At 40.0% G+C, this 27957-nt stretch overlaps 1 protein-coding gene across 1 annotated transcript; it reads right to left on the bottom strand.

Annotated features, from left to right (window-relative positions):
* Nucleotides 1-5: 5 nt before the first annotated feature.
* On the bottom strand, nucleotides 6-25695 carry PSMA8 (proteasome 20S subunit alpha 8). The gene is made up of 7 exons (XM_004606030.2): nucleotides 25173-25695; nucleotides 18311-18437; nucleotides 15626-15750; nucleotides 11083-11205; nucleotides 3649-3768; nucleotides 3478-3540; nucleotides 6-98 (listed from the first exon to the last, which is right to left on the bottom strand). Exons 1-7 carry the CDS (start codon nucleotides 25272-25274, stop codon nucleotides 6-8), a joined length of 753 nt encoding a protein of 250 aa, XP_004606087.1. The 5' UTR covers nucleotides 25275-25695.
* Between the last annotated feature and the right edge of the window lie 2262 nt (nucleotides 25696-27957).

Raw genomic sequence — 27957 nt, 5'->3', positions numbered from 1 at the left:
AAAAGTTAAGAAGTCTTCTTTGATTTTTTCTTCTCCACTTCATCTTTCTCCTTTTCTATTGCAGTTACTTGTAATTCAATTTCTTTGGCACTAAACATCTGAAAAGAGAAAAGAATTTTAATTGAACAAATAGTTTCTAATTATAGTATGAAGATTCTCAACTGTGTTTTATAAGGCCATATTTTCTATTTATAGGTGTTTTATAACCTCAAATGAACAATGAAATGGTCCAAAAGTGTCAAGAGTAATATTGGTGTAACAATCTTGGACCAAGTCATAATTCTATTTCATTTTCACTAGTATTGTGCTAAAAAGATTCAGGGCAAAATGTGGTACTGTAAAATATATCCTAAAATATGCATAAAATGCAGAGAAGACTTTTAGTGCAAGGATTATTCTAATGAGTCTGCAAATGAGCAAATAACTCTTATTTTTAATTGAATCGCCGAGAAATACAGAGTTATAAAGCTGTTCATGGTCAGGGTTCAGCCACATAGTGATCCAACACCCATCCCTCCACTGTACATTTCCAACCACCAATGTCCCCAGTTTTCCTCCCTCTCTCTAGCCTGTATCTATGGCAGACATCTCCTTCCTTCCTTCCTTCCTTCCTTCCTTCCTTCCTTCCTTCCTTCCTTCCTTCCTTCCTTCCTTCCTTCCTTCCTTCCTTCCTTCCTTCCTTCCTTCCCTTCCCTTCCCTCTTTTTCCTTCTTTCTTTCCTTCTTTTTCTTCTCCCTCTCTCTCCTTCTCCCTCTTTTCCTCTCATTCTCTCCCTCTCCTACCCTCTCTCCCTCTTTTCCTCCCTCCCTTTTGGGCATTATGATTTTCAATCTTTGCCTACTGTGTGATTCTCTAAATGAATTTGACTATTTTGTCAGCTGAAAAAAATTGTCAAAAGAGGGCTGGAGAGATAGTACAGGATGAAAGGCACTTGCATTGCATGCAACTGATCCTGTTTTGAATTCTCAGCACCATAAGTGGTCCCCTGAGTATTGCCAGGGATCATTCCTAACAACTGAGCCAGATATAGTCTCTAAGCACCACGGGGAGTGTTCCATCTCCACAAAAATATAAAAAAAGAGGTAGGAAAATAATTATTTACAGTTTTGTTTATAACTCCCTCACAAAATAAAAATAAAAGAGAATTATTTTAAATTAATTTTATCTAAATCAAAATGGAAGCATTCTGCTCAATGAAGCAAATGATCAACTGAAACAAAAATCCAGATCCATTCAACTCTTGTGCTCTATTCACTCACCACAGAGCCTATCCTAAACTATCTTGTGGAATGACAGTTCACGTACCATTATACCACTCATAAGTAAAAACATCTATTCTATCAGATAAGTTACTCTGTGTATCTATCTATCCAGCTGTGTATAAATGTATGTGACTAGGCTGTAGGGATGGTTCTGTGACGTGGGCACATAACCTCAGTGGACTCTGTGACCCTGTGATACTGCTACAATTAGCTCAGACTCCTGTGGTGGTAGGAGTAACAACATGGCAAATTTTCATCTCCACACACCTGGGTAACTTATGAGAACAGACTCTACAACACTATCCCGATTCCTTCGTCACTGAAACCTTGCTACTGCCCTATTCTGGAATTATCACCATTGGCTGACTAATAAAAGGGAATACAAAGTCAAAATGACAATGACAAAAAGCCAGGAGGACAAATACACTACTGCACCACACAACACTATTTTTCACAGTTTCCACTTGACATATTTTCCTTAAAATAAAAGACATATGTACAATAACACTAGCACTGTCGTCCTGTCGTTCATAGATTTGCTCGAGCGGGCACCAGTTAACGTCTCTGTTGTGAGATTTGTTGTTACTGTTTTTGGCATATCGAATACGCCACGGGTAGCTTTCCGGGCTCTCCAAGAGGGACGGAGGAATTGAACCCGGGTCGGCCACATGCAAGGCAAATGCTTTACCCGCTGTGCTATCGCTCCAGTCCATATGTACAATAACCTGTTTTAATACATTTCGTGTTATTTTCCATACTTTGGCTCTTATATATGTATATATGCATATACATAGTTTCTTGAACATAAATATATATGTTTATGCATACATATATATATATTTGTTATTGTTTTTTGTTTGTTTGTGGGACCATACCCAGCAGTGTTCAGGGATTACTCCTGGCTTTGCTTTCAGGGGTCTGGATGACTCAAGGGACCATAGTGGGTGCTGAGAATTGAACCCTGGGTTGGCCGTGTGCAAGGCAAGCATCTTACCTGTTGTACTATCTCTCCAGCCCCACTTTGAATGTGTTTATGCACAGATCTAGAGAGAGCTATTTATCAAACTACCTGGACCAACTACCTAATGTATAAGTGGTCCCTTACATTTCAAATGCTCTTTAATAAATGAGTCCTCTTCTATCACATTCTTCTTAGGCCTTGGGGTTATTTTTTTATTTTGTTTTTGGATCACAACTGGACATACTTAGACCTACTCCTGTCTTAGTGCTCAGCAATCACTCCTGGAGGGTTTGGGGGACTATGTGGGGTGCTGGGGATCAAATCCAGGTTGCCCAATCTGTTGTACTATTGCTGCAGCCCCCATCACAATATTTTAAACTATTAATTCATTACATTATATCATTCTGAATAATTAGTTGTGTGGTCCAAGAGTTTTAAACTTCAACAGTTGACAAAAAGTATACAAATAATAACAATGGTAGACTTAGCACAAAGAAATATAGCCAAGTTTCTGAATCATGTATGAAAATGTGTCTTATAGGTTGCCTGATGGTGGCTTAGTGACGAGAGTGAGTGTTTTGCAAGCTTGAGAAAACACATTCAGTTCTAGGTATCACATGTGCCAAATGTCTCAGCAACTCTGATATCACTGTAGTCCCAGTGCAACTCCCTGAGCACCGACCGGCCTGACCCTGAACACAGAGCCAGAGTATCCCTAGATCACTGCCTGGTGAGGTTCCCCACAAACAAAATGAAACCAAAAAAATTCTATTGAGCCAAAAATTACAAAGAGTAACTGTTCTGTTTTTGTTTGTTGGGCCATACCTAGCTGTCCTCGGGGGTCACTATTTGTAGTGCTCAGGGACTCGGTGGTGCCTGGCATTAAACCCTGGCTTCCTACATGCAAAGCAGAAGTTCAGTCTAAAGTCCCAAAGAACTATGTTATTCTGACGCCCCAAGGAAGCGACTCACTGTGGACTAATACCAAATGTAGATCTATTTGTGAAATATAGTTCTCAACTCCTCTACATCTTCTTACTTAGGGAAAGGTATTTATTGTAATAAATATATGCAAGTTAGCGAATATTAGCCTTCAGAAACAAAACAGAAGTTATCATTATATAACAATTGATACTAGTGGATAATTCAGGTTTACAATAAAGGTTTATAGGTGTTAACATTTATCTTATGGGTATCAATTTTTCAATAACATTCATGCATTTATCTTAAAGGTATCTTCGGTTAATGATTTACCTTCAAAGGTTGATTTCTTCTTATTATAGCAAGCTCAATATTTTTTCCACCAGACTGGACAACCTAATGTAAAACAAGTGCAGTATCAGAACCACTTCAGTAAATTTCTGTTTTAATAAGCAAGTAGACAAGAAAGAAATCTTTCTGAGTATGCTTTCTCAGATCACTTACTTCTAGCAAAGATCTTATTGCTAATTTGATAGCTTCATTATCACTTGCTATAGCATCTTCTGTGTAATTCTTTTCAAGAAATTCACGAACAGTTTTAGCACTTCGTCCTATTGCATTTGCCTTAAAGAAAAAATAATTCTGAATTTTACTGCACTCTAAATGAATTTGTGATTATTAAGTTAAAGTTAAATGTTTAGTTTCCTCCAGTGTTCTCAGAATAACTACTAAAAAATGATAGATTTGAAAACTTAGCAAACCATTCAGAACATCATTTCGTTACAATATGAGTAATTATAGTGGCATGACTTATCTTCAAATATATCAATGCTAGCTCCTGGCTGATTCCAATGTATCAGTGCTATATGTCCTGATCTATTACTCTAATGACTCCCAAGCAATTGATAACCAGAAACATCAGAAGGATTCTAATTACAAAATATGTGGAGAGGAATTCGTAATATGGTGTAAAAGGAAGGTGAAATAGCTGCTTCTCCCGAAAGGGAGCATAACATGAGGGCTCCATAACCATGCCACCGGACTCAGTGCCAGGCTGTTTCACACGGTGCCCCAGAGGGGACCAGGTGAGAGCCCTCCCTGCCCCAAGGGACCCAGCTCCAGCAGCCAAAAAGCTCCACAACCCAACCGCCGCCAGGCTCAAGGCCACTCCCCACATGCTCGGGTCGAGCCTCACATATGAGTAAACATATTCCTGGAACGCTCAGCCGCGCAACACATCATAAAACACTCCCTACCCATTCTCCATAATTACCACACCACATTTGATGGGGTTCAGATAGTAGGCAACAAATCATAGAGATATATGCATATATGCATATTTTTAGATATATGTACCAAAGCTCACATCACCCAAACTTTAACAACATATTAGTGATATCCTATAGGATGTCTTAATGGCTCCTGCCAAAATAGAACATCTACACACTGTTTCCTATATGAACAATTTTTTGTAAGCATGTTCAGCAATCCTACATAACACAATGTGAAATATGTTATTTCAGTTGTGTTCTGGGACAGGGATTGGGGATTGAGATGGAAACATCCCGAATTTGGTGGTGGGAAGGTGTAACGGTGGTGGAATTGATGTTTGAATATTGAATGTAATCAAATATTGTGAAGTAACTTATAAAATTAAAAAAATAAAGTAATCTGGAGTTCATGCCCAATTCAATCAGCTTAATCAATGACTGAATAAATAACAGTGCTGGAGATATCTCCAGCCCTGACATGTTCTTTTAATTCGATCTAAATAAGCACTAATTCCACCCAAGTATTAGTGATAACAACAAAAATGACAAGAGTAATTAATATTAACAGATGATATATATATATACACCAGACACGGTGTTAAGCATTTTAAACAAATATGTAATATTACTCACCACAATCCACAGATGATGTAATGAAGGGTTACAAAGGGTAAAGTGGGCTTTCTCAGCTGAGTCCTATGGGTATTTGGGGCTGGATAATTCTATGCTGACATATCAGATAGTTGGGTTGACCTGCGAATTTTAAGATTAGCAGCCTCTATCCACTAGATGCCAGTATACCCCCTCCATCCCAGTGTGGCAACCAAACCTATCTCCAGATATTACCAAATATCCCTTAAAGGGAAAAAAATTATTCCAATTTGTGAATCACTACTTTAAATAATCTTAATCACATACCAGATAAATAGGAATGCTGAGCTTTGAAAACTAGCAGCCCGAACCCACAATCCAGAACCTGAAGTCTGCTTCACTGTTCACTATACTATCAGTTCACTATAATGGCCTGGAGAGTAGAAAGAAATAAGAGAGGGGCAGAGAAATATTATAGGAGAAATATCACTTGCCTTGCATGAGACCAACCCTCGTTTGATCATAGTATCTTATATAGTACCCCAAGCATTGCCAGGGATAAACTTCTGGGAATGGAGCCAGGAATGGTCCCTGAGATTCGCTGAATGTGGTCCAGCACCCCCATCCCCACCAAAAAAAAAAAAAGAAAAAAAAAGAAAAGATAAAGAAGCATAAATATCAATCCTTTCATTGAAGGATCCTGGGATTTACTGGGGGAAATATGTCTATTTAACTGAGACAGGATCAAAATCTCATCACCCATGAGCTGCCCCAGACCCAGAGCTTTCCATGAAGTGCTGAGTCTATTGGGAGTGCACTGCAATTTGGCTTCTCTCACCATCCCATCTGTTTCTCTTTCCTTCCACAAATAACCTAAACAGCACTCCCTAAAGGTCATGGTTAAGTGATCTTTGGAATCCTTTTGGTCTTGAGGTTCTATATTCCTATCACTATATTTTTTCAATGAAAACCAGAATGAGGAAAGGTTCTATGCAAGGATTCCAAATTAAAATAAGCCCTGGGACTAATACATTTAACTTCTTCTACGAGATTAATAATGCTCTTGAAAGATCCAGAACTTAACACAATTTATTAAACTTCACTAGAAAAACATTTCTCATAAAAACTTCAAAATGGGGAACACCAAATGATATGTGATTGGAGATCCTGCGCGGGAAGGGAGATGCGTGCTGAAAGTAGACTAGAGACTGAACAGGATGACCACTCAATACCCTTATTTGGAACCACAACACCCAAAAGGAAAGAGAGATATCAAATTGGAATGCCCCACTACAGAGGCGGGGTGGGGTGGGGGGGATGGGGCTGGGGGGGTGGGAGGGATACTAGGTTCATGTGTGGTGGATAATGGACACTGGTGGAGGGATGGGCTCTTAAACATTGCATGAGGGAAAAACAAGCACGAAAATGTGTGAATCTGTAACTGTACCCTCACTGTGACTCACTAATTAAAAAAAAAATTTCAAAATGACTTTGAGGGCTTCCAAAGGGTGCTCAGGGGGCCCAGATGTACAGCCGACAAGTCTTGGTCAACTTCACTGGAATTTAAGTGCAAGGGTCTGAGGACACAGTGCTGCTTAGTCCCTGTGGTGTCTGGGACCACCAGTGTCACCCTGCAGTGCCTGGGGCCTCCAGGGCTACAAGCAGTGGTGCTGGAACCCAGGTGGACTACATATGCCCTAACCACTGTGCTATCTCCCCAGCCCAGAAATGTCTCCTAGAATGCCCACAATCTAGGATTCTGTGATTGAATTGTGATTGAGTTTTCCTCTTGATCAGATTAAAGTTAAGTCCAATAGCATGAGTTCTACATATTACAAGGGTAATGTTATTTCTATCCCATTATAGAACATGAGACATACTACAGTAACTTGTTTCATTTTAAGAGATTCTAAGTTTGATTGTGTCCACAAAATGTCTCCACTAAAAAGATATCTTGCCCACTTTATGATTAATAAGTGACATGTGGGACAGTGCAAATATTGTTTCCCCAGCCACTTTTTACATGATGGTCTTAGCATCTCTTGAATACTCTTTATCTTTCTTTCCTATCTCCTTGTTTTTGTTTTTGGGCTACATCTGGTGGTGATCAGGACTCACTACTGACTCTGTGCTCAGGGTCATTGATGATTGGATGGAGGGATCACTCGGGATGGGAGATGTGTGCTAAACATAGATAAAAGATCAAACATGATGACTTCTCATTATCTGTAATCTGTATTGCAAACCATAATACCCATAAGTAGAAAAGAAAGAGTAAGAGGGCAATTGTCTGCCATAGAGGAGGGGTAGAAGTAGGGGGGTGGTTACTGGGGACATTGGTGGTGGAAAATGTGCACTGGTGGAAGGATGGGTGTTTGATCATTGTGTGACTGAAACTCAACCATGAAGGTTTTGTAACTGTAGCTCACTGTGATTCAATTTTTTAAAAAAAGGAGGAGGGGGAAGACATTGTTACAGGGCTGTAGTGACGGTACAGCAGGGAGGATGCTTGCCTTATACACAGGGTTCTATCCCCAGAACCACGTATGTGCCCCTGAGCCCTGCCTGGAGTGATTCCTGAGTGCACAGCCAGGAGTAATCCCAGACCACAGCCAGGTGTGGCCCAAAAGCAAACAAAAAAGATGTCACGTCATAGCTTGAGAACTAGATAGTTAAAGAAGTTCCCCCAAATATAAGACTCCACGAATTTCCAAGTTAACTGAAATATATAAAAATGTTTCTCCTGTGGCAGGAGAGATAGTACAGTAGGTAAGTAGTTTGCCTTGCATGTGCATGACCCAGATTCAATTCCTGGCATCCCATATAGTCCCCTGAGACCCAATTGTACCCCCGAGCTTAGTAATTCCTGAGTGCAGATTCAGGTATAAACCCCTAACATTGCAGGGTATGATCCAAAGGTTGAAACAACAACCACCACCGAAAGATAAAATTTTCCTCCGTACAACCAAGCAAGCTAAAGTAGAAAATTACATCAAGTTGAAAATTGTTGTTGTATAATACTGACATTAAGATTAAAAAAAGAAAGAAAGACAAATGCAGCCACCAGATAGTATAACAGGTAAGGCATTTGCTTTGCATGTGGCTGACCCTGAGCAGAGTGGTCCCTGAGCACAGAGCCAGAAATAAGCCCTACCAGATGTGCCCCCCAAAAGGAAATGAAAGGAAAAAAATAAGACTACTGATGCAGGGGTTAGAGAGAGAGCTCAATGGGATGGAGCACATAGTTTACATGCAAGCACAGTCCTGGAGCCAGGTGGAGTCCCTGGAGTCCCTGAAAATTGCTGGGTATGATGCAAAAATTTAAAGTGTATTTTAAAAAGATTAATGATGCAATGATAAAGGTAAACAAAAGATTGAAGGCTTCAAAACTATAGTAATTTTGTTTAGGACACAAATTTGAAAGATACAAGAATACTATTATGTATTAAATATATATATATTTACATATATCTATTGTGTATATAAATATACATATATATATCCTTAAGGTACTTTTGACACACTGGCAGCACTCAGGGCTTACGCCTTGCTCTGTGCTCAGGGCTCGAGGATTATATAAAGTGCTGGGGATGGAATCCTGGTTGGCTGCATGCAAGGCAAGTGCCCTGCCCACTGTATATTGCTCCGGTCCCTGTATAAAATACATTAAATTGGCATATAAAGTATCCCATGTTTATAGCAAGGTAATTAACAGATTTTCAATACCAGTGAAATCATTCAGGTAACATAAAAGAAAATGTGCATCTGATATTCTTTTTTTTTTTTTGAAGGCTAAGAAAGTTTTTGTTCAGAAAGGCTAAAGTAATCATAGGTCAGTGTTCATCTTTTCCAGCGCTAGGTTCTCACGTAGGTATGGCAGGTACTCTGCCACTAAATCATGTGCCTGGGTCCATTATTCTAATTTTTATGGTAAGAATACAGTAGGGGGCTGGAAAGACACGTCAACAGGTTAAGAGTGCATGTTTTACATGCAAGAGGCCTGGGTTTGCTTCCTGGCACCAGAAGTGAGCCCCAAGCACTGAGTTTGGAGTAGCCCTGAGTACTGCTGGGTGTGAGCCTTCCCCTATCAAAATGATATAACCAGGTTATATTATAATGTAGTCAAGTTTAACCAACCAGGTTAGCTGGTTTATAAACTAGTATCTAAGGAAAGGATGTCATAGGACAACAGTTAAGGCACTTGTCTTCTACACACTGATCCTGATTAAACCCTGGGACACGTGATTCCCTTAGCTCCAGCCAGTATAATCCATGAGCATAGAGGCAGAAACAAGTCCTGAGCACCATTAACAGAGCTCTAGTAGCTGAGTGTAGGCACTCAAAATCATTCCATTCATAATAGCATAAAAACCATGGAAAACTTTCTCAATTTATTTGGATTTTAATAATAGTGAAATAAACTATGAAGTAATTTAAAGCTTAGGGACTGTGGATGAGACTCAGCATGGTAGCACACATTGACTTGCAAATGCAAAGCCCTAGATTCAACCCCAGCACCAGAGAGCACACAGAAGCACCACTTGAGAGTAGCCCTGGTTCCAAGCACTGCAGGGTATGGCTCCCACAACAACTAAAGTTGAAATTGTCACTGTCACTGTCATCCCATTGCTCGTGGATTTGCTCGAGCGGGCACCAATAACGTCCCTATTGTGAGACTTGTTACTGTTTTTGGCATATTGAATACACCATGGGTAGCCTGCCAGGTTCTGCCGTGCGGGCGGGATACCCTCGGTATCTTGCCAGGCTCTCCGAGAGGGATACAGTAATCGAACCCGGGTCGGCCGCGTGCAAGGCGAACGCCTTACCTGCTGCGCTATAATTTAAAATCTATGTCCTGAAACTGACAACAAAATAAAATCACTTAAACTGTGTAGTATAGTCTTGTTCTTATATATCTAAGAACAGGTGAATATTCACTTCTGAAACTAGTTTCTCCATATCAGAGTCTTTTTGTTGTTTTTGCTGTATCAGCAGCACTCAAGGCTTACTCCTGGCGCTATGGTCAGGCATCACTCCTGGCTGCTTACAAGGGAAGTGCTTTACCCCAGTACTAGACTGGCTCCATCCTAGACTGGATCACTTTGAGTATACCGTTAAGTGAAGTCTGTAGCTAGGTACCAAAATAAGAACAACATATTTATAAATTAGTTATGTTATGTATTATTTATTATTAGTTATACATGTTAAATATTTCAGTCTGAAGCTTAGATGCTCATTTAATTCTTTTTCAGAAATGATTTTTTTGGGGGACCAGAATTATAGTACAGTTAGCAGGGCATGTGGCTTGCATGTAACCAACTAGGGTTCAATCCCTGGCATCACACATGATACCCAGAGTTCCATCAGGAGTTATTCCTGTGTGCAGGACCAGGAGTAAGCCCAGAGCACAACCAAGACTCAAAATAAAACGACCCCAAATTATTTTGGAGCCACACTCAGTGGTGATTAGCTGTTCCACCCACAGATGTACAGGGAACCATATGGTACTGGTGATCAAAGGCAGGGCTCCTGCATACACAATACATGTGCTAGTCCATTGAGCTATCTGTCCAGTCCAGGGGTCTGTCTGGCCCAGATAGACAGATTATTTCTACTCAAAGAAAGCATCTATATGATGCAATGCCAACTTGGAAGAATCAGTAATGATTAGAAACTATTTTTTTCCTTTTTTAGCCACACCTGGAAGTGCTCAGGGGACCATATGGAGTACTGGCCATAGAACCCAGATAGGCCAAGTACTCTACCCACTGTACTATTATTTCGGCTTCCCTAAGTATTTTTTCTTACTCACCATCAATCTCAGATTATTAGGTTTATCATGTCTTTGCAAAAATTATAAAAATATTCCATGATTAATAAACCAAAGTGTTTCTGTACATTTCAAAGCCATCATGTGTCTGATTTGCTAACTGGTGACATAGAGATTGGGCCAATACCCATGTTTTAACACAATACAATTCTCCTGTTATATCCCTGAAAGTGAAAAAAACATTTCCGGTGAATGTAAAGACTCAAAACATAACTTCTAAAATACATGAAAGAATTCATGACTCACCTTCCAAGCATGATATGTACCAGAGGGATCAGTCTGATATAATCTTGGGATACCATCATCATCAAAACCTACAATTAAGGCAGAAATACCAAAAGGTCTTCGTCCATTGCTTTGAGTATATTTCTGAAAAATAAAAGTTTTTCTTAACTAATGTCTGTATCAAGTTATACAAAGGATAGTAGTATTAATTAGCACTGTAGCACTGTTATATCACTGTCATCCTGTTGTTCATCAATTTGCTCGAGCAGGCACCAGTAACGTCTCTATTGTGAGACATGTTGTTACTGTTTTTGGCATATCGAATACGCCACGGGGAGTTTGCCAGGCTCTGCCATGCAGGTGGGATACTCTCGGTAGCTTGCTGGGCTCTCCAAGAGGGACGGAGGAATTGAACCCGGGTTGGTCGCGTGCAAGGCAAATGCCCTACTCGCAGTGCTATCACTCCAGTCCAGTAGTATTAATTATCAGCAACAAATTTTAATAGTTTTTTTTTGCTTTTTGGGTCACACCCAGTGATGCTCAGGGGTCACTCCTGGCTCTGCACTCAGGAATTACCCCTGGCCATGCTCAGGGGACCATATGGGATGCTGGGAATCGAACCCGGGTTGGCCACATGCAAGGCAAATGCCCTACCCACTGTGCTATCACTCCAGCCCCAACAAATTTTAATAGTAAATAAAATATTCCCGTCAAAATAACCCATTGAGCTATTTGTCCAGCCAGATATCTAAAACATATCTGAAAATGAGAACATATTCTTTGTTCTTATTCTGCTCATGTACAAGATTCTCTTACTGACATATTCTAGACTAACCCCAATCCATAATCTAATTTTAGAAGTTCATGTATACCACCAGTAAGATAAAAATTTGCTTACAGGTGGTTTTGAAATTATTTTCTTGTTGCTTAATATACATTTTAGTTACAGACTATATTGTTACCCTTTTGTTTTTGTTTTTAAAATTTTGCTTTTTGGTCTACAACCAGCAGTACTAGGGGCTAACTCTTAGCAGTACACTCAGGAATCACTCCTGGTGGTGTGCAGGAGACCGTATGGGATGCCAGGGACAGAACCTGTGTCGGACACATGCAAGGCAAGTGCTTTACCCATTGCACTAATGCTCTGGCCCCAGTCCTGCACTCAGGAATTACTCCTGGCAATGCTCAAGGGACTATATGGAATGCCAGATATCAAACCTTGGTCGGCTATATGCAAGGAAGCACCCCACCCACTGTACTGTGTAGCTCTGGCTGCTGCTATATTGTAATCCTTTTCATATATCAGAGAAATGTGTACAGCACAACCTGTAAAGCTGATTTCAATGAGCTGTTTTCTGAAAGCAAGTCCTGGTTAACTTTGAAGGACACTATAATTGTTAATATATATTGGTTTGGGGGCCACTCCCAGCTGTGTTCAAGGACTACTCCTGGCTCTGTGCTTAAGGATCACTACTGATAGTGCTTGGGGAAACTTACATGATGCCAGGGATCAAATCCAGGTGGGTGCATGCAAGCTGCACTGTCTCCCCAGCCCTTAAAATTGTTACTATTATTATCATTTTTTTCATATCCCATATTATTATCATGTTTATTCTTTTCATTGTGTACCAAGTTATCTCTACAAAGTTAAAAAAGAAACAACTCAGACATTTCTTTCAGTTCCAAGACAAGAAAACCATTGTTTCTCAAGTATGTTTTTTTCCCCCTTCAGACAATAGGGTACTATAAAAACAATTATATTTCTTTATACTTTAGTGCCAGGAACTTCCCAGATTTGTGTTCTGAGGATAGAAATCACACTAATACTTTTGTTAGTTTGATTTGGGCCACACCCAGGTGTGTTCAGGCATCATGTCTGGCAGGTCTAGGGAGACCATATGGGGAATCGGGGATCGAATCCTAGTTTGCTATGTGTGACACAAGCGCAGCACCCAGCCTGCTATACTATCTCTCTTGCCCCCCAATCAACTAATTCTGAGACAAGTGAAGCTCAGAACTACAATTTGTCAGTCATCCCGTTGCTCATCGATTTGTTTGAGTGGGCACCAGTAATGTCTCTCATTGAGAGACTTATTGTTACTGTTTTTGGCATATCCAATACGCACGGGTAGCTTGCAAGGCTCTGCCTTGAGGGCTCAATACTCTTGGTAGCTTGCCGGGCTCTCCGAGAGGGGTGGAGAAATCAAACTAGGGTCGGCCACGTGAAAGGCGAACGCCCAACTGCTGTGCTATTGCTCCAGCCCAACTACATTTGTAGGCAAATTTAAGCTCTGTATTGGGCTAGAGAGACAGTACAGCATATAGGGTTCTGGCCTTGCACACCACTCACCGGGTTTGATCCCTGGAGCCCCAGAAGGTCCCCCGCAACCCTGCTAAGAATGAGTTTCAGAGCTAGGAATAAACCCTGAGCACTACCAAGTGTGCCCCCCAAACCAAAACACATAAATAACAAACAAAACTGTAAAATCCTGTGGCTTGAAATAGCTTTACATTAACTTTCACCTTTCTTGGACTTGTCTTTGTGTTATATCTATTTAAAATTAAAATGCTTTACTATACCTACTTTAGTAAATCACTTCAAAATTTCAATGTAAATAGTTGAACTATTAAAGAGCAGGGTTTATGTCTTAATTGCTCTGTATTTCCTAAGCTTCCTAGTGTATAACAAGGTATGAAATGGATGTCTTGTAAAATATTCCTTAGAGAAGAGGCTTGTTTTTTTTTTTTAACTTAATCTGTTTTTGCTTTTTGCTTTTTGCTTTGGGGCCACACCTGGTGGTGCTCAGAGCTACTCCCTGGTCCATGGCTCTTGGGAAATGTTTCTGGAGGTGCTTGAGGGACACGCTGTGCCAAGGATCAAAACTGGTCCCCTAGATGCAGAGCATGTGCTCCAACCCTCTGAGCTCTCTAACTGGACCTGAGCCATGATGTGTAGGTTTATAAATATTCTAAATTCCAAAGGAAAGGCTGAAAAGCATATTAAGTACTCGAAAGCTTTTTTTGGTGGGTAGTTTTTCTTTCTTTTTCTTTTCTTTTTAGTTTTAGGGCCATAGTAACAATGCTCAGAATTACTCCTGGCTCTGCACTCATAAATCACTACTCGTGGTGCTCAGTGCACTTTGTGAAATGCCAGGGATCAAACCCAGGTTGGCCACATGCAAGGCAAATGACCTACCTGCTGTACTACTGCTCTGGTCCCTGGACAGGTTTCTTTTTAAAAACTGTAATTGTAGTTGAGGTAACATGGTTACTGGTAAATAGCTTTTTGATACTGGATTTTTTAAAAGTAAAATAAAATGATGTGAATAATTATTGGACAAACTTGCAAGGAGAATTAAAATTCAAAAACAGGGCAACATTTTGTAAACATGTAATTTAAAACTTTAGTATCCTTGGGCTAGGGATATGACTCAGTCAACCGAGTGTATGCTTTGCACATGAGGGCCAGGGTTTGATCCTTGGCACTGCATTGTCTTTCAAGCACCACCACTAGCGACCCATAGGCACAAAGCTGGGAGTAGCCCCTCAACACCACCAGGTGTGGCCCCAAACCGAACAATTAATAAATTAATACATTAAAAATAACTTTAATATCTAGAATAATCTACAAAAATATTTGCATGAACAAACATGAAGTCTACATCAGAAAGTCTTCTAAATGCTTCAAATATATTAAATTATTTAATCCAAATGTAACTTAATAAATTATCATAAGTCATTTTATATATAAGAAAACAGAGGGAAAACAGACTAAATGGTTTTCTCAGAGGCATTAGGTAGGAAGAAACAAAGCAAAGATTCAGATTTCAAAATTCTGACTCTTGAGGGCACATTCTTAAGCACTCAGTGCCTGTCAAAAGGAAAGAGTTTATACTAGGAGAAATGAAAATAGGAAACCATGTGGAAAAAAATCAACCTCACTACTAATTATAAAATACAAATTAAAACAGCTATTACAGTTCTATGCTATACTTATTTGCAAAATAAAAGAAAAATGAAAAACCCAATGCTGATGATCCTTCAGGGATACATTTATGCATTGCTGGTTGCACAATAAAAATTGGTTCAATCTTTTTAGAAAGCAATTTAGCTACACATAACAAGAGTCTTAAAAACAATTACAAACTCTAATCTAGTAATCCCATACTGAAAATTAATTTAACAGTATAATTCAAAAAAGAAAAAGAAAAGCTCTGACAAAGACAGAGTAATGTTATTAAAGCAGCAAATTGAGAGAGAATTAAAAAAAAAGGAAAGAAACAGGAAACAACCTAAATAATTACCAGATAGAAATTATAATATTAAGTTTAGGAATTAAATAAATATTATGATTATGTTGGCATATATAATCAAGAACACGTAAGATTGTAAGTGTGAAAATACTTTCTTGATTAACTTAAAGCCAAATCAAGTATCTACACATGGATTCAGTCGCCATATGTAGACTGGATCACTGTGTTAAGGGTTCTGTAAGTAAAAAAATCATGGGTATTTCCTTGATAAATTTTAAAACTTGAATAAATCTGTTGACCTAGTGGCTTACCTGCTTTAAGGTTGCAATGAAGCGAGTTATATATTCTACAGTGACTGGGTCCTCAACTGTAAGTTTATGACTCTGGCATTCCACACGGGCTCTATTTATTACAACTCTAGCATCAGCAGTCAGTCCTATCAATGAAGTCAAGACATTATAAAAAGAAAGACTCTTCTCATCAATAACCTTTAGCAATGAAACCATGAAAACTTTGTAACACTTTGTTTTTTTCATATATATATGTCCATTATAAAGAAGTTGTAAAATAGAGTATCATTTGTAAAATAGAGTTTCATTATTATTTCTTTCCTTAAAGATTTAATCGGATTCATTCTTACGTACTTTTTTGTTTGTTTGTTTTGGGGGTCATTCCTGGTAGTGCTCAGGGTTTACTCTTGGATCTGCACTGAGGACCACTTTTTGTGGGCTCCGGGGACTGCAATGTGATGCTGGGGATCGAACCCAGGACAACTGCACACAAGGCAAGCATCCTGCCAGTTTTACTATTGCTCCAGACCCTCTTATTTACTTCTTATTTACTTTTTAAAGAAAATGGTTTTATACTGAAAACAAAAGGTCAAAGAGGTAGTACAGTCTTAACTTCTTAAGAGATAGTACAGTGCCTGCCTGCCACTGACCACAGTTTATTCCTGGCACCCCATACGGTCCCCTGAGCTTGCCAGGAGTGATTCCTAAGATCAGATTCATGAGTAAGCCCTGAGCGCCACTGGCTGTGGCATCAAAACAAAACAAAATTAGAAAAAAAAATGTTAAAGTGTTGGAGTGATAGTGATTTGCTTGTGGAGGCCCAGGTTCAATCTTTAGGACTTTATGGCTCCTTAGCACTGCTAGGGAGTGATCCTTCAGCACACACACCTATACAAATGTTCCAAATAAATTAGTGACACTGGGCTGAAGAGATTATACAGGGGTTAGGGTACTTGCGGCAGAGTCTCTTGCCCACATGCCTGGCTGTCTTCCCAGGGGCTCCTCGGAGGGGATGGGCTCCAGATTCTCTCCCCACCCCAAGCAGAGCTCCTGGGGGCCAAAGACCACCGGAACCTAGCCACAGCCATGCTCGAGGCCCCTCTCTACACATTCAGACAGGCCTCACGCATAAAGGTACCAGCAGAGGAACCCAGGTGTGTGTAATCCCATCAACGGCCAACATCCAGAGACTTAAAAGTGAGCTCCCAGAAGCGATATCTTGTAGCCTACTTCTCCCTCTGGGAGAAACTGGCAAGCTTTCTGAGAGTGTCCTGCCCACATGGGACAGCCTTGCAAGCTTCCCATGGTGTATTCATATGCTAAATCCAGTAACAAGCTGGATCTCACTTCCCTGACCCTGAAAGAGCCTCCAGTGTGACATCGTTGGGAGGGCCGAGTCGAGAGAGACTTCTAAGATCTCAGGGAAAGGACGAATGGAGAGGTTACTGAACCCGCCCAAGAAATCGATGATTAACGGGATTTCGTGATCGTGATTGTGAGGGTACTTGCCTTGCATGTAACTGACCCGAGTTTGATCTCTAGCACAGGAATAAGGTTCCCCGAGCACTGCCAGGAGTAATCCCTGAGCACAGAACTAGGTCTAAGTCCTGAGCACCAGAAGGTGTGACCCAACCTGCTCCCCACACACAAAAAGATTAGTGACACTAGATTCTGCTAAGGATGGAGAAAAGTGAATCATCATACATTGCTAGTGTAAAATAGCATAATCATTCTGGAAACAATTGGCAATAATTTTTTTCTAATTTAATCAGTTTACTTTTATTACAAGATAATTAAGCTAGTTTATTAAAAATTCATTCATATAATTATAAAATAAAGTGGTTGAAAGCCACTCCCAGCAGTGCTCAAAGGACCATGTGATGCAGGGAATAGAACCAGGACTTCCTGAACGCCAAAGCTAGCTCCCTGGCCCTGTTCTATTTCCTTGTTATGGGTTTTAAATAAAGCTAAGCATGCACTGTCATAAGAATACCCAGTAATCTGTCCCAGAAAAAAAAGAAAACCTAGGGGCTGGAGCGATAGCACAGTGGGTAGGGCATTTGCCTTGCACAGGACCGACCTGAGTTTGATTCCCAACATCCCATATGGTCCTCTGAGCACCACCAGGAGTAATTCCTGAGTGCAGAACCACGAGTAACCCCTGTGCATTGCCACGTGTGACCCAAAAAGCAAAAAAAAAAAAAAAAGAAAGAAAAAAAGGGTTGGAGATAATAAACTGACATTCATATTTAAAAGAAAAAAGAAAACCTATGATCACACAAACCTGTGGTATAGTGGTTCATAGCTGATCTGTTTAAAATATGCAAATATGTTTCCTAAGTACCAACAATATTTCAAAATGAATAGTTTAAAAAAAAGAAAATTGCTACCTATTGTTATAAGGTAATATAGTATTATATCCATAAACCTACATATACATATACATACATATAATATGTATATTTATATTTCAATCCCTGACACCAAAAAAGGAAATCTGTTTATCATTTAACATATATGTTTTACCAAAGCTTATAATCAAAATCTCTGGTTTACAGAGCTGTGATTTTCCAGAAAAGATAGGGCATATAGCTTTTGTTTAATAAAAGGGCATAATTTTATATGTCATATAAATAAATGTGGCACAACAGCTTTTGTGGGGCCAACTGAGTTATCTTATTACACTAAGATTCTCTGTATCATTACCTGCAAAAGCCATGCACACGTGGTCATCAAGGGCACAAATTTTCCTCACAGTTCTTTCATCTTGTAGCTTGGCTACTGATTTTTTTTCTACCCCGAGCACAACTATGTCAGTTCCTCGAATTCCAACCTGCCACATTTTTTTTCACAAAAAGTATCAGTTTTAACATTAAAACTAAGTCATTAAAAACAAGCTTTTAACATTTCAACACATGATTTTTAAGATAGAAATTTTTATTAAACAGCCAAGAAAAGGCATAAAAAGTAGATTTCTAAGAAAATAGTTTAATAAGTACAAGTTTATTGGAAATCCATCCACAAACTCAAAGCAAAGATAAAAAGCTAGAAATTGCTTGGAGTATACCACTGGTGCTGTGTATTTAATTTCATGCAATACACTGAAGGAGCGCTATCCAGATGAAGAACAATTGGTGAAGCAGGGGAGTGTAGGATAATATTGGGTTTGTCTTTTCAGCCCTGCCGCAGGAAGCTTAGTTTATCTTAAAGCAATGTCCTTTCTGTATGGACACAGGAAGACAGTTAATATTATGCTTTGTAACTGGGGGGTTGATTGACTCCAAATAACATTTACTCCTGGGTATCTGCTTTCTTGACTCAGTTACCCTTAGTTCCTAGCATCTCCAAAGCAGGGTCCTGACGAGGGACTGAATGGACCCAGGGCAAGCTGTGAGCTACCCTGGCATCAAAATGGGCCAGGCCAAAGCTCCACAATACTCACCTATAAGTTGAGGGCCTGACCATGGACAAATCCTGTCATGATCCAAAAGTAACAATGAGATTAGGACTCTGCAGGGGTTAGGAAGACTAACCTGGCCTGAGGACTGTGGTCTGGAATATAGAGTGAGCTGTCCTCAGAAAGAACAAAAATTTAAGTTTGATATACCTCTTACTGTGCTCATACAGAATGACATTGCTAGAAATGTTATAAGTAGATTTATTACAACTATTTAAGTGGATTACTAGCTGAGGAAAGAAGAAAGTGACATACCCTCATTGGGATCCCACCCTTGAGCAGATCTCCTAGTATTCATTCTATCCTTAGATGAGATTTTGTCCTTGAGTTAATCTTATGGAGGAGTGGTCTTACCTCTTTGTTGATTTGTTAATGTTCAAACGACCTTTGTATCATAACCACCCTACATGACTGCTATATAAACTAGGCTGTAAGAGACTGTGTGGGGGGGGGGGTGGGGGGGAGGAGGATCCAGAGCCAGCGGGAGTTGAAGATGGATCCAGAAGGAGAATGAAGTAGCATGGGGGAGGAAGAAGCCTGAGGAGAATCAGAGGAGAATGGAAATGGGAATGGAATAAACTGCAATTGATACCGACCAGCCTGGCCCTCGTTCCTTCCTTCGCCTACCCATCGCCATCAGACTCCCTGGGGTGGGAAAAGCGGTCCAAGACCACCAAATGCAAGGAGCAGGAGAGATAGAGTGCTGTTGCCCTTTAGTAAATACACAGGGGAGAAGGGATCACCTACTGATGCTGGGGGTTACTTCCTGCTTCGTGCTTTCGGGTCACTTGTGGCCAGAGGTGATCAAGGACCAGGTGGTACAGGGGATTAAATCTGGGACTTCACAGACAAAGCATGCACTCAGCCATTTAAGCTCCTTCTCCAGATTGTAAATATAGTAAAACTTTAAAATGAAGGGAAATGCTGGGAACCCAATATAAAGAGGTGTACTAGTACTGATGTTAAGTAGACAAAATTCTAAAATTCCTATATATCACACAATATGAAAGGATAAGGATGGAAAGTCATAAGCAACTCAGAGAAAGTCCAAATGTCTAAAGTCCAAAAGTCTAGACTAGATCACTGATAAGTCAAAGCCACAATTCAAACACAAGCACAGAAGAATCACTATTGCTATATTGTCCTTTCTTTCAAAAGGAAGGGGGGGGGAAATCTAAAGAATAGTAAGCAAGGGTAACCATTTTTAATTAGAAAATTCTATAGAAATGTGGCCATACTTTCAGGGGCTCAAAAAGTAATATGAGAATTTTTGTTTTGTATTAAAATGGTAATATACGTTTTTCGATATAGGCATTTATAACTGCCTATGGCCAAGTGTGATACTAGAACTGTTTTATATATTCCATAACTTTGTAAAAAAGGTATGCTCTGGGTTAGTAATTATTGAAATAAAACTACAGTATGGTTTAAAAACTCATATTATTTAATACAATAAAGAGGGGTCAGCGATAGTACAGCTTGCCTTGCACATGGACAAGCCCGGTTTGATCCCTTGTATCTCATATGGTCCCCTGAAACCAGGAATAACCTATGAGCATTGCTGGTGTGGTCTGAAAACCAAAAAGGAAAAACAAAAGATAAAATAACTTGAAACTTCATCTTTCCATTACATAAAAAAATTATCAAGGCATATGTTGCTATTGTTCACTTTCAATAAAGACTGTCAGTTTATTCAGTAGGCTTTCCTTAACCATTTTGTATATAATCAGAACCCTCCCTCTGTATAACAGCTTCATCTAGTAGACATGCTGATTTTCTTTCTTGTTCATTTACTGTGCTCCATACCTAACAGTGCTCGGGATTGATCCCAGTGGTGCTGGGGTACCACTAAACCTGGAGCTTCTGTATGAAAAGCTCAGTAAGGTACTCTAGCAAACACATTTTCTGAATATTAAAGTGCCAAAGGCTTTTGCTTAAAAAAAAATAATTCAAAAATTCCAAACAAGAAACAGAATATGAAACAGAAAAGAAACAGAGGTGTAGGAAAATAATAATGCAATGTACAATAATCTACTTCAGTTTATTCCAGGAATTTTATAAAAAGATATAAGTAAATCTTTTTATTTAAATGTTACAAAGGGTATTGCCCTTCTGCTAGCCAGAACTCCATTGTTCTTGGAGAAATACTCAGTCTTTAGGTAAGGCTATAAAAGTCAGCCTAGGCCAAAAAATACATGCTTACATTTTTACTGGTGGTATTTGGAAGTCAGGATAACTAATTCTATTGTATGTAGAGCTAGGAACCAGAAGCCTATGCCGTTTAGGAGCTTTAGAGAGGTCTTTTGGAAGAGTGAAAGTAACAGAGAAAGGAAGCAAGAGATGGAGAGGGGCAATGGAGGGTGGAGAAAAAGAAGTGTGCTGGGGATATGGGACAAAGTGGAGCATGCTTGCACCTTCATTTCCTAGTGCTACATTTGAATCATTTTCTCTAATGTCAGAGAAGTACATAAAATACTGAGTACGAGACAAGTACTGGGCTAGAGGGATCGCTCAATGGGTGAAACCTATTCTTTGCATGATGGAGGCTCAAGTTCGATCCCGGGCACTGAGTAAGTCCATGAGCTCCACCAGAAGCAAGTCCCCAGCATTGAGCTGGCAAAAGTCCCATGCACTAGGATGTGACCCCAAAAACTGAAAGAAAGCATTATTTAAATATTAATTTAGTTTCTTCCTCACCCTCCACTGAATTACAGCAAACAAATTCACAAAGATCTTTCCACTATCCAGTTAGTGTGGGAAGACTGTTATTAAAGAGAATGAGAGACTAACCAGTAAACATTGCATAATGCCCTGTGGTATAGATTATATACTCTGAAGAAGAAAAAGATCCATGATGATTGGAGTGGATCTGAAAAGGCTTCAGGAAGAAGAAATGTGTGGAGATTCTTAGAGCATAATTAAGATAAAGAATGGCAAAATTCCTTCTATAAGGGCAGAAGCATATATCAGTGAAGCCATGAAACTGCCTCCTTAATTAAAGAGGGTGGATAAGGATTATAGGAGACTTTGATGGCTGGAGCATGAAGATGAGATCTGATGAAGTAGGAAATATGGAGCTAATAACAGCATGGGGTCAGAGAAAGGACAGAATGAGGAATAGTAATAAATTTTTTTCATGGAAATATTTTTAAGGGATCCCTTTTTTTTCCCTAAGAAGAATGGTATTATATCTCCAAAATGTTATTCCAAGATAGTTTTCAATTATAAAAAAAGAAACTAAAACAAAGATAAATTAGGCTAGCATCTCATTTCATGCTGTCGGACAATTCCCAAAATGGAAGTAGAACCCAAAGCCTCTAATCATACCCCACATTACTTTTTGTTTACTAAATAAGAATATCCATATATTGGCCAAAACTGGTCCAAAACGTTGGCTTATATATGAATCATCCTATCAACTGCCAGTTATAGATAATGTTTTATCAAATATTTAAATAAACAATGCGATCATATACTTCACCCTACATGAAAGGTCAAAGCACCCTCAAGGAAACACAATGAATAACTCATAAAAAGATGAAAATTATAATTTCAAAATTCTGAAACAAAACTGTCTCATCCTCCCAATGTATCTTCAAAAATGCCCACTATAGGTATTTTTATATCCTTACCCTTTTACAGCTCATTACAAAGGAACAATCAATCAGTTCTATAGCATTCTTAAAACATTTTAAATGAGCCAATGTGGTTTCTTATTACACTCCTGTCTTTTCCCATTGCTCCCTTTATTTTAGACTCTAAAACCTGGGCATTATTTTCTAACCATATGTTTCACACCATGCTGGGGATTATATAACTTTTTGTTTTTATCAAAATGGTACCCTTTAGGTTTGAGCTACTTGGATTTTTCTTAAATTTACAGTTCTAAAAAAAATTACTTACAAAACTAGGGGGCCCAATTAAACAGAAAAAAACTTTTATAAGTGATAAAATTCTTTCTTGTGTTATTTCTTTAATACTTTACATTTGATAGATTTATAATAAAAGTGAATTATTTCTTTCCATAGCCAACTTGGTATGAAAAGTCAGAGAAAATACAGATACCATTAAACTTAAAAAATGCATTAAATCCTCATAATGTCTCAACTTCCAAAACACATAAAAACATACTCATAAAATTGAGAATAAGCAAAAATCATAAAGTTCCAGTCATAAAGGCAGGCGGGTGGGGGGGGGAGTGTGGAGGGAAACTGAAGACATGTACACTGGTGAAGGGATGAGTGTTGGAACATTGTATACCTGAAACTGAATCATGAACAACTCTGTTGAAAAAACAAAAGAAAACAAAACAAAACACTGTAGTCTTCTGAATTCAAAGGGCAAAACTTGGAAGTTTTTTTTTTCTTTATGGGTCACATCCAGCGATTCACAGGGGTTATTCCTGGCTCTGCACTCAGGAATTACTCCTGGTGGTGCTGAGGGGACCATATGGGATGCTGGGAATCAAACCCAGGTCGGCCATGTGTAAGGCAAACGCACTACTCGCTGTGCTATCACTCCAGCCCCAGAACTTGGAAGATTTGAATACTAGAGTTTTTATCTCTGGGCCACTTTTGTCCTTTCAAATTTTTGTGAATCACTAAGATTATGAAATATAATTAAAACTTGGCCAGGTGTAGGACAACCTGAATATTTAAAAGTCTATTAGAAATGTAGATATTTTTCTATGTCATTTTATTTTAGGCACAGTGATTTGCAACACTATTTATGGTGGCAACTTTTCTATTGAAGACAAGTTCTCAGTTTTTATTGCCTTTGGGCATTTTTCATTCCTACTACATTTATTTATTGGGCTGGAGTGGTAGCATAGGGGTAGGGCATTTGCCTTGCACGCAGCCAACCCAGGTTCGATTCCTCCGTCCCTCTCAGAGACCCAGGCAAGCTACCAACAGTATCCCACCTGCACAGCAGAGCCTGGCAAGCTACCCAAGGCGTATTCAAAATGCCAAAAACAGTAACAAGTCACACAATGAGATGTTACTGGTGCCCACTCGAGCAAACCAATGAACAACTGGACTACAACAGTGCTACATTTACTTATATTTCACAGATGAGATCATTCTGTGTCTGTGCCTCTCCTTCCTTCACTCACCATGATACTCTTCAGATCCATCCATGTAGCAGCAAATGTAGGGTTTACTTTCTCAAAGAATCCTAGTACTATTTTGAAAACAACCTCCACCCACCCACCCACCTAAAGTGTCTAAATACTGGAGATTCTGAGGATAGAAAACTGCTAAAAGCCCTCCAAACATTAGGATGCAATTTTCAGAATGATTATTTTAAGAGGTGTAAAGGGCTGCTACAGTAAAGTGCTTAAATTATTGTGTTTTTTAACCATTTTTCTACTAATAACTATTTAATTTTGCCATTTTATCTATATATCAGGGGCTGGCACAATCAATTAAAAAAGTGAGATGGGGGGGGGCTCCCCAGCACTGCTCAGGGATCGGGGCACCACTCCCTGCATTCTTGCCCAATGCTCAGACGTTGGGGGTGTCCAGCATGGGCCAACATGTTTGCATGCACTCCAGGTCTTGAAGATATTTGCTCGGGCGCAGGCGTGATTGACTTTTAATTGTTTACTCTAAATATTATTAGACAACGATTCCTCACAAAGAAGTCACACACGGAAAAGTTTCTCTCGGGGCTGGAGCAATAGCACTGCGGGTAGGGCGTTTGCCTTGCACGCAGCCCATCTGGGTTCGATTCCCAGTATCCCATATGGTCCCCTGGAGCACCGCCAGGAGTAACCCCTGTGCATGGTCGGGTGTGACCCAAAAAGAGAAAAATCAAAAACAAAAACGGAAAAGTCTCTCTCCCCTTATTGCATAGAAGGGCTAGGTGACAAGCACTCACTTTGTCAGCCGCACAAAAGAAACCTTTGACAACCGTGCAGTTTTTACTTAGTCCCCTCCCGCTTAAATGTCAGAAACAGCATCTCTCTCCATAAAGGCGTAGGACAAACTTGGCCAGGGGGAGACTCTCCTTCCCTGGGCGCCTACATCGGCGTGCCAGAGCCCGGGCTAAGGCAGACCAGATGGACACTGGACGGTGGCCACGCGCGAGGTCGACGAGCTGCTCGCTCACCGCTGTGGATCCTTTCTTCACCGCTTCCTGGGCATATTCCACCTGGAAAAGGTGTCCGTCCGGGGAGAAGACAGTGATTGCTCGGTCATACCTAGACGCCATCGGCTTGGGCTCCAACAGCTGCCAGTAGGAGAGTCAGTAACGCCAGTTGCTTGTGTGACCTGGAAGTGCTTGTGCAGGTGCCTCAAGATGCCACCCGGAAGTGCTCATGCACGTGCCTGGGGATGGGAGCCGGAAGACTAGGCTCACAATTGCTTTCGGAGGAAGTGCTTTTGCCTGTGGACCCCATCCTCCCTCCAAGGATCCCTCTAGCCCCCTGGTGGGACGCAGTGCCTGCAGGTTGACAGGATTCCTCTTACTACGCACAAATTTTCTGCCTGGTTTTCCCACCACTGTGTTGCCCCAGTGTCTCAAGTTGCTCTCACTTATGAAAAATAAACAAACAAATAAATAAAACGATATCAGGGGCTGGAATGATTTCTCAGTGGGCTGGAGTAATAACATTACTTCCAAGTAAGGTAGACTTCCAGGAGTCCCAGGTTTGATTCTCCTTACACGGTATGGCCTAAAAATGAAAACATTTGAAAGAATGGGGTTACTAATGAGAATTTCAAAGATAGACTTTTTTCCCCCATAATACATTGTTGTTGTTGGTAAGTTAAACATCAATCTCTTTTTTAAAAAATAGTTTTGCTTCAAATTTGAAATCCTTTTATTTGGTGTAAGGTTTTTAATTATCTTTATGGACAGATGAGGCAGCAACACACATAACCCAGCTTGCTGGCACTCTCTTTAGACTTTGAATTTCCACCAACTTTTGTAGACCTTCCCCTTTCAGTTGTGGAGCTCGCAAACACAGTACATCACACACCCAGGGCATTATACACTCACTTCCACTGAAACACATTCCTACCACTCCACTGATTTTGGACCCTGGTCATTACCTCCCTAGTCACAGTGGATCTCGATTTCACCTATTCTTTGTTACCTGTCACCATCTCAGCTAGATCTTTGTTTTTCAAGTCAGTTGTGAAGGCAGCAGTGGTCCATATCTTCCTGCAGATAAGAAACCGGAAGACTTTCCCCTTGATAATGCAGTTGGAAGCTCCCATCTTTCTTCACCACCCAGAAACCCAGAAGCAAGAACTCAAGGAGCTCCATGGTCTGCTTCCTGAGCAATCACCACCAGCAGAGCTTTACTGTCTTCCACCAGAGTGGTGAAAGTACGGTGCAGGCATTCCATCTCTGCCAATTGCTTTCTTTTCAGCCTGGGCCAACAGCTCTGTTTCTTCTCGTTATATTTCTGGACTGTACTCTCTGGGACAGTTTAAGCAATTAAGTAGTTGTATGGCAGTCCAAGGCCTGGGGGAACTGGTTTATGTTGAGAACCACAGTCAGTTGGCTTCAGATGGGTCTTTGCAGCACAATTGGCAACAATGGGTCACTGACAAAGCAGGAGAGGTTTCTTTTGGGGTGGGTGTCTGGGAAATCGACCTTCTCACCCTTCTGCTTTCCTTCAGCAGCCCATCTTCCCTTTGGTCTTCTTTCCTTCTACCATCATGGGCGTGCAGGGAAAATTCTGTTTTTCAGTTTCGGTTTTTACAGTGCCAGAGATCAAACTGGAAGCTATATTTCCAGAGCCTCATCTTATGTAATTTTAACTCAAGAGACAAAATTTTCAAAACAGTGCTTTCTACCTTGTCAGCAAACAGTCAAGCAAACAACTGTCTATGGCAGGAATTAAGACAAGACAATATTATTTTAATCAAATCAATTTTCTAAAAGTTCAAAGGGTACTGCTTAAGAGTCATTTTCGGGGCTGGAGCGATAGCACAGCGGGTAGGGCGTTTGCCTTGCACGCGGCCGACCTGGGTTCTAATCCCAGCATCCCGTATGGTCCCCTGAGCACCGCCAGGGGTAATTCCTGAGTGAAGAGCCAGGAGTAACCCCTGTGCATTGCCGGGTGTGACCCAAAAACCAAAAAAAAAAAAAAAAGAGTCATTTTCAAATTTACTTATAGTAGAAAGTCTGTGTAAACTAGTTTCTGTGTATTGCCTGTGAAAAAACTGTATTTCTTTGCCTTCATCAGTAAAATAAGAATATTTAAAATTCTGCAGCAAAGTGTTGTTCTGAGGTTTAAATATATTTATAAGCATAAATAACTTAAAATGGTGCCTGGTGGTTAGTAATAGCAAGATGAGTTTAACTATTGTTATTGCTTTTCATACATTATTTAATATGTGTTATTTGCATTGGGGAGGATCCTCATTGTGATGAGATCAAATTTATCTTTAAAAAAATAAAAGTAACACACATAAAAGAGGAAAGCCCATGTCTTTAATATTCAACTACTCAATTTATAATTTTAGTTGATGACTGAATGTTTTTATTTAACCTCCTAAATTTGAATTGTTTTCTTGATTAAAAAGTTGTGAAAAGTTTTGTTTTACTGAGAAAAAATAGTAATTCCTAAGCAAAACATTCCCCTTTTTTGTTTGTTTTGGGACCATACACAGCGATGCTCAGGAATTACTCCTGGCAGTAGTGGCTACTCTATAACAGGACTTCTTTGATTTTTTTTTTTTTTTTTTTTTTGCTTTTTGGGTCACACCCAGTGATACTCAGGGGTTACTCCTGGCTTTAGTATTGTATTGCAAATTTAGTATTCCTGAATTTGCACTCAGGAATTGACTCCTGGCAGTGCTTGGGGGACCATATGGGATGCCGGGGATCGAACCTGGGTCGGCCTCGTGCAAGGCAAATGCCCTACCCACTGTGCTATTGC

The sequence above is a fragment of the Sorex araneus genome, chromosome 2 (genome assembly GCF_027595985.1).
Source record: "Sorex araneus isolate mSorAra2 chromosome 2, mSorAra2.pri, whole genome shotgun sequence".
Classification (NCBI taxonomy): domain Eukaryota; kingdom Metazoa; phylum Chordata; class Mammalia; order Eulipotyphla; family Soricidae; genus Sorex; species Sorex araneus.
The sequence above is the reverse complement of the archived record's forward strand: the minus strand, read 5'-3'. Positions and strand labels throughout refer to the sequence as shown.

What these genes read in the sequence shown, in the direction of transcription:
- PSMA8 (XM_004606030.2), bottom strand. Translation starts at nt 25,274, where the DNA reads ATGGCGTCTAGGTATGACCGAGCAATCACTGTCTTCTCCCCGGACGGA. An exon ending in TCATTGCAACCTTAAAGCAG is followed by an intron (nt 11,206 to 15,625) that starts GTAAGCCACTAG and finishes TTTATTTTTCAG; the next exon opens with AAATATACTCAAAGCAATGG. An exon ending in GAAGAAATCAACCTTTGAAG is followed by an intron (nt 99 to 3,477) that starts GTAAATCATTAA and finishes TTCTCTTTTCAG; the next exon opens with ATGTTTAGTGCCAAAGAAAT.